The following is a 7,564-nucleotide window of genomic DNA, read 5'->3' as shown; positions in this document are numbered from 1 at the left end:
GCAAATGAAGCAACCCGGTTCGTGGGGGAGGAGTGCAGGAGGGAGGGCTCCCGGCAGATGTCGCAATCCGCATGCAAGAGTCGTCTCTCCTTTTTGGCTGTGGGGAATCCCTTCATCTTGTGTGTTTCTGAAACTTTTTGATACAAAGCAGCGGAACGTTGATTTACGAGTTGAGGCCAACTCAAAACACTCGTATCTCAAATCATCGTTCCTCGTTGAAATGGAAATGCCATTAATCCGTTCCAGCCTCCCATAAAAAAAAAAAAAAAAACATTTTGTAACGTCTTTAATCAAATTTAAAAAAAAGTAGTATTGTACTTTATAAAGACAGATAGTCATAACAGAAATAGAATGTAAATAATTAAACAAATTGTATCATGATTTCATGCTTTAATTCCCATTGACATTATGCTATTTCTGCTGGTGTGCACACATTGGCCACCAGGGGGCAGTATAAATCAAATACCGTACAATGGTGCATCGAGATATGAACTTAAAGGGCCAGTAAGCGTGTTTTCAAAATGGTAGGAAGATTTCAAACTATCCGCATTTCATGCCCGCCCCCGCGCGGGTCTGCATAAAGAAACGCCCCCAGTTCACTCAGCAAAAAAAAAAAAAAAAAAAAGAACCAGAAAGGCAGTGGGCTGTGTGGCGCTGTGAGGGACCACGGCAAGCGAGACACCCAGTCCCCCGGGCTAGTTCCTTTGAAAAAATGTTTCTTCTTCCAAGTTCTCCGCTTCCAGGAACAGGAACTCATGGGAGTCAACATAAACCTAATTGGCTTATGGATTTAGGGGAGAAAGGGTCAACGGTCAAGATCATTAGACTGAGGCTTGGTCGTTTTGGCTTAAATAGTAATTTACATATTGTGGGTAAAGATTCAGCTGGGCAGTGTGAGACCCTGAAGCAATGAAGCATCTTTTCCTAGAATGTGCCAAGTACAGCAAGGAAAGTGTTTTTTAAAATTTAATAAATAAATAAAAGTTGTATTAGATGTTTCTTCTTTTTCTTTAAAATCCTTATTTGACCTGAAGAATGAGAACCACCAGCTGATTACAAGGGCAGTGTTACAATTCTTACATGATTCAGAGCTGTATCTGCGGATTGAATGAAGGACGAGGTTGATTTTGTATTTCTTTCTTCTTTTTTTCCTTAATTGTAGTTGAAGCATAGTATCTGAAGAGGGCAGTACGACGCCATGTATGGTTTTACACTACCGGAAATATGAAAGACTAGTTGTTTGCAGCACAAATGTGATTTCCTTCCAGTGGACATCGGCGACTCCCACGTCTGTTGCTCGGGCAGCAGGAGCAGGAGCGCGACCTTTCCCACGTTCGCTAAGCAACAAGACCCCCAAGTCTGCCTTACACGTCCATTTTCATGGCCGTCGGACGTCTGCGTGGGCTCTCACGGTGGCTTCGAGCAGGTAGACACAGCTCCTTGATGCACTGGTCCCAGATCCCAGTGTGCTCCCCGTCGGCGTCTCATTCTCCCTCGGCGACGTTTCGTGATGCCAGCAACAGCAGCAGACGTGTGGGCAAGGCACGCGGAGAGCAAAATGGAGCCCGCAGCAATGAAGACGGTGGCGACGACGACGAAGAAGACTCAATCATGGAGGAAGTAGAAGACAAACTCTGCGCTTTGCTGGAGTAAGTCTACTACCGAAATGTTTTGTTTAGCACTAGTAATGACGAGTTGTATTACAATGAGTGTCGGGTGCCAAGTAAATGGGCTTGTCACGCCCGGACGCTCACTCGTGAGGCGTGAAGGTGACGTAATCAAGAGGCGATAGTTGGTAGCCCTTAAAACGCCGAACGTAATGTCATTTTTTGGATATATGATAAAAAAAAGACTAAAGGTTAGTGCAACACAAGCAGTTATATCCTGGTTTCGTTTGCATTTTTTCCCCCCATCCGCCCCGACATTTGAAAGTTTTGTAATTGGTCAATTTGACCCACAAGATCAAGAAGCCTATTTTCCATTGAATTTGGGATTTGTTCCCCCATAACAATCAAACATTAACTTTTATATGATACAAATTAAACACATGCATAACTATTGCTTTTATCGATTTAACCCTTACATACTAGTCCATTTACATGCATATGCATTGCCCTGAATCAATTTTGACTTGTGACAAGAATATAAATGTCTGACATTAGTAAATGGTGATCCTTCATCAATGTGTCAGAGACAAGGGAAAATATTTTGTTTTACACAACTTGTTTTGGGATAAAAACAACTACTATCAAACATTTTTTGTTTGCTTAACACACAAGTCTCAAACTCAAGGCCGTGGGCGGCAGATTCGCCCCGCCAAGTCATTTTATGTGTCACACGAAAGCAAATCATGCATGTCAACTTCCACGATTCTTGCTCAGATCTCTACCGAAATTTCAAATTGTCATATGTAATATATAATGTCATATTGCATTTGCTTTTTTTTGTGACCAAATAAATTTTTAGCGAACTTGGAACAATAGGTGAACAATTATCCTTGAGTTCTGATTTCAAAACTACATATCCATCAATTTGCTGTGTATATGTAATATAATAACAGGAGGCATTTAAAAGTTTGTGCCTTCACACGTGTAAAGACCCTCTGAAAAACCGAAAATACAATGTGGCCCATGACACAGATGAGTTCGACACCCTGGGCCCTAATACGGGGGGGTCAGCCATGTATGACTTACCCTCCTTATGTTTGGTATGCATGATCATTCTTATGCTGTTTGACTAATACTGTGTCGAGATTCCCCAAATTGCCCTTTAAAGACCAACAGATACATGTTTCTGCGGAAACCTGTGCAAATGTGGAAACACAGTTCTACAGAATGTGACCACTGTTCCATTTAAGAAGAAAAAAAAAATTACACATTTATGGCATGTACAGTTTCACGGGTTCAAGTTTACCACAATTTTAATTCTGTTTTGTTTGTTGTATTTTTTGCCAGAGAGGGTATAAAGAGGCAGAAGACTATCAAATACAACATAATGCGCAGGAAGATGACGCCGTCAGGCGCTCCGGAGAGGAACTTGACTTGGGAGGCCATGGAGACCATCAGGTGACCTCTTTGCGCGAGAACACTGAGTCGATGGCGTAGCGGAAGGCAATGGAGCGGCAGGTAGCGGAGCAGAAAAATGCTAGGTTCCTAGACCTCAAAGGTTCCCGGGCTCCAAAGCTTCCTGGAGCGCTAAGGGTGCTGGACGTCTAAGGCTCCTGGAGGCCAAATGTTTCTAGACCTCAAAGGTTCCTGAACACCAAAGGTTCTTGGACCTGAAAGGCTCTTGGACAGTGTAGTTTCACACAGTGCTGTCTGTTTGAAAATTGTAGATCTCTTTAGCTAGCCTAGCTGCCAAAACCGTCGTCGGCGGGGGAAAGTGGTTACTGGCCAACCTCGCATCTGATGTCACGGATCCTGTTTTAGGTATCTAAACCGAGAGCATCCAGATGAGTGGACAGTGGAACGTCTGTCTGAAGGCTTCTCGGTCAGCCCCGCTGTGATTCGAAGGGTGGTCCACAGCAAGTTCAGCCCGGCGCCTCACAGGAGAGCTGAGCAGGATGCCAAGGTAAGGTTGCAAAATTCAAGGGATTTCCAAAGTTGTAAAGTTTCCATGGAAATCAGCAGGAATTGATGGTTATTTAGGGGAATAAACACGTAATTAACCAAATTGAGGCTCTTAATAGAGAACTTAAATATAGTTGGGAAACTATATTGTAGCATAATCCTGACTTAAATCACATTTCATACGGGAGTACCTTGACTTACAAGCAGGGGTGCACATCACCATTTTGGTCAGGTTGTCAAAGGAGCACCAGTTGTTGTAGCTTTGCTGCAAATTTTCTTTTCCTAACCCACCAACTTCATGGACGAACGTGACTTATAGCATACCCGGGGAAAGTATGGCCTGTGGGCTACATCCGGGCCGTCCAGTCTCTGACCGGCCCTCACAGGCTTTACGAAGTCAAAATAGTGTCTTCTTTTCCTTTCGGCTTGTCCCTTTAGGGGTCGCCACAGCGTGTCACCCTTTTCCATGGAAGCCTATCTCCTGCATCCTCCTCTCGAACACCAACTGCCCTCATGTCTTCCCTCAACCTTCTCTTTGGTCTTCCTCTAGCTCTCTTGCCTGGCAGCTCCATCATCATCCTTCTACCAATATACTCACTATTTCTCCTCTGGACGTGTCCAAACCATCAAAGTCTGCTCTCTCTAACTTTGTCTCCAAAACATCTAACCTTGGCTGTCCCTCTGATGAGCTCATTTCTAATTTTATCCAACCTGGTTACTCCGAGGGCGAACCTCAACATCTTAATTTAAGCCACCTCCAACTCTGCTTCCTGTTGTCTCTTCGAAATAGTCAAAATAGTGTAAAAATGTAAAATATGCACTCCTTTTATTTTGATGTGGACATGTGCCTGGTGGAAGGAAGAGAGGAATTTGGCCTGGTTTGGGAGTTCTAAGAACGATTTGTTAGTGGTTGGTGCTCATAATGTCAGCAAACTAAAAATATAGAAAAATGACCACTGTAGAGATATTTTTGATTAATGTGTAGATAAATCCTTTTAGTGAGATTATAATTTTAAATTAACTTTTAGTTCCTATTAAAATATACTATCACTACACAAGCAGCAACTTATTAATACAATTTGTCTTATAAAAAAACTTATATTTAACACAATTTAGGTTAGCACGTTGGTGTGGCCCACGACAAAAGTTTACATTTTTCACATTCCCCCTTCGAAAAATTAATCGTCCACCCTGACTTGCAGTATGGAACCGCATTATCAGCTGATTTGGCGCAGCGGTCCCCGATCTTTTTTTTTCACCGTGGACAAAATTGGTGGTACCCCTCTGTTCATGAAAGAAAAACCCAGAATGGTCGTGAAATAACTAAAATCTGACAAAAGCAATAGAAATGTTACAAAAATTAACCAGTAAAAATCTGACATTGCTTTTGAATGGTGATTCAACATAATTAAAAAAAAAAAAAAAGCAAATCATGAAACAGGCTTGAACAGAAATGATGAAGATTTGACCATAGGGACATGTTCAAACAAGGTGTGTCCTCTGACTAGCATCACAGGTGTCTTCAAAGTTGTAATCAGTCAATTGGCTTATTTAAAGAATGACAAGTAATCACTGTGCTGTTTGGTGACACGGTGTGTACTACAATAAACATATACCAGCGGAAGCGAAGGAGAGAGTTGTCTCTGAAGATTAGAAAGAAAAGACCATCTCCAAGCAAGTTAATGTTCCTGTGACTACAGTTGCACATATTCAGAAATTTAAGAACAACGGGACTGTAGCCAACCTCCCTGGACGTGGCCGCGATAGGAAAATTGCTGACAAATTGAAGAGATGGATAATACAAATGGTAACAAGAGCCCAGAACAATCTTCAAAGAAATTTAAAGCTGAACTCCATGTCAAGGTACATCAGTGACACTGACACGGTCAGCTCGCATCATCTGTCGCTGTTTGAGCCAAAGTGGAGTTGATGGGAGAGGAAGAAGGAGACCACTGTTGAAAATCATAAAAAAGTGAGACTGGAATTTTCCAAACTGCATATTGACAAGCCACAAAGCTTCTCACAGAATGTCCTATGGTCAGATGAGATAAAACTAATATTTTGGCAAGGCACATCATCTCTATGTTCACAGATGCAAAAATGAAGCATACCAAAAAAAGAACACTATCCCTACTGTGAAACATACAAGAGGCTGTTATGTTCTGCGGCTGCTTTGCTGCATCTGGCACATGGTGCCTTGAATCTGTGCAGGGTACAATGAAATCTCAAAGCTATAAAGGTATTCTAGAGAGAAATGTACTGCCCAGTGTTAGAAAGCTTGGTCTGTTGCAGGTCATGGGTCTTGCAACAAGATAGTGGCCAAAAAACACCTAAGAATGGCTAAGAGCAAAACAGTGGACTGTTCTGAAGTGGTCTTCTATTAGCCCTGATCTAAATCGTATTGAGGAACTGAAAAATGCCATCTGGAGAAAGCACCCTTCAAACCTGAGACAACTGGAGCAGTTTGCTCATTAAGAGTGGGCCAAAATTCCTGCTAAGTTGCAGAAGTCTCACTGAAAGTTACAAAAATCGTTTGATTGCGGTGATCGCCTCAAAAGGTTGTGCAACAAATTATCCATCATTTTTTAGTTTGTTTTTGGAAATAATTCTGTTGACACAATTAAAAATTTATTAAATTAAAAAGCAATGTCTGATTTTCACTGGCTAATTTTCATAACATTTTTATGACTATATTTGTCAGATTCATGTTCTTTCTGTGATCAACCCAGAGGGGCACCACCAATTTTGTCCACGTGTGCATGTTCTGTGCAACTGGTCGGTGGTGCAAAAAAGATAGGGGACCACTGTCCTAGACATCTGCGCCAAATAAGCTGATAGCGCGGTCCCATACTACAAGTAAGGGTGAGCAATGAATTTTTCGAAGGGGTCGTGAAAAATTATGTGACCACTGTGGGGGTTTTCTTTCATTAACAGAGGGGTACCAACAATTTTGTCCATGTGTGCATTTTGGCTGACTTTCGTAGCCACTGCGCAGCAAGACAGAGATGGCCACAAAGCCTGCCATCTCGTCGACACAAACTCCTTCCACGCTCAGCTACCGACGCCGCCCAGTGACTGTCGCCATTTGCTGGGGAGTTTCTCCTGTGGCACAGGGTCGCGGTTGAGCTCAACTGACGTGAGAAAAGAACGAATCAGCTCATGAAGTGATTCCATTCAACACTACTTGAGCCCCATCCACCTCTCTGGTACGCAAATGTTCAGTGACACTTGAATCCAGTGCGCCTGCGCACCACTCGTGTACCCCTGCTTCCAAGTGCCCCAACTTGATTTTTTTTCTAGTTACTAGCAGTCACTTGGGCAATTTTTTTAAAAATTATTTTATTGGGGTGGGGGATCAATTTCTTAATTTTCATATTTGGCCTGTTCCCCAGCTTAACTTCCCAGGGAAATTTACTGCAAATTTTCCACCCCTTTGCAACCCTACTGCAAGGTGACGTCCAGGCTCCAGCGTGCAGCATTGTCTGCGGGTGCGACCGGGATAGAGCAAAGTCGACCGGATCTGCAAGCGGGACGCTCCGTACGCCAGCTCTCGTCTCCTGGAAAACCGGAAGCTGCTTTGGTTCCCGTGACTGCAGGTATGGATGAAGCTTCAGTTCTCGTTACCATTCCGGTGACGACACAGAAATGGCACAAAGATGCTGCAGCGACCACAATATGGCCGGCACAGGATGGCTCAGCTGGCGCGGATCCAGCAGAGGTGCAAGATGAGACGTGGGATGGACAGGTGTTGTCCGAGGAAGAGCTTGATGAGTTTAAGGACATTAAGTCTGTGCCCGTGCTGCGAGTTGGAAATGATTTCTTTGATGAAAATGGACATTTTTTGTACAGAATATAATGAGCACAAGAAACACTGGATGCAACAGATTTCAATGTAAGCTAATAAAGATCATGTGAAATACAGTACTTGAGTTGTACCTTGACTTACAAGTGCCCCAAATTACTATTAACTTAAGACACGTTACCAGTGTGTTTAC

General features: G+C 42.9%; 1 protein-coding gene across 5 annotated transcripts; it reads left to right on the top strand.

Moving 5' to 3' along the window:
* Positions 1-685: 685 nt before the first annotated feature.
* Positions 686-7,493, top strand: ngrn (neugrin, neurite outgrowth associated). 5 transcript variants are annotated; one of them, XR_009769102.1, is made up of 5 exons: positions 686-1,649; positions 2,955-3,065; positions 3,429-3,570; positions 6,504-6,775; positions 7,021-7,111. XR_009769102.1 is itself a non-coding variant. In XM_061684810.1 (4 exons), exons 1-4 carry the CDS (start codon positions 1,381-1,383, stop codon positions 7,423-7,425), a joined length of 927 nt encoding a protein of 308 aa, XP_061540794.1. In that variant the 5' UTR covers positions 689-1,380; the 3' UTR covers positions 7,426-7,493. The 5 variants fall into 5 exon arrangements, 2 of the variants coding, with proteins under 2 accessions (XP_061540794.1, XP_061540816.1); XR_009769100.1 differs by having other exon boundaries at positions 688-1,649; positions 6,554-6,775; XR_009769101.1 differs by having other exon boundaries at positions 688-1,649; positions 6,554-6,775; positions 6,962-7,043.
* Positions 7,494-7,564: the final 71 nt, after the last annotated feature.

Source organism: Phycodurus eques, chromosome 1 (assembly GCF_024500275.1).
Source record: "Phycodurus eques isolate BA_2022a chromosome 1, UOR_Pequ_1.1, whole genome shotgun sequence".
In the NCBI taxonomy this organism is placed as follows: domain Eukaryota; kingdom Metazoa; phylum Chordata; class Actinopteri; order Syngnathiformes; family Syngnathidae; genus Phycodurus; species Phycodurus eques.
The sequence above is the reverse complement of the archived record's forward strand: the minus strand, read 5'-3'. Positions and strand labels throughout refer to the sequence as shown.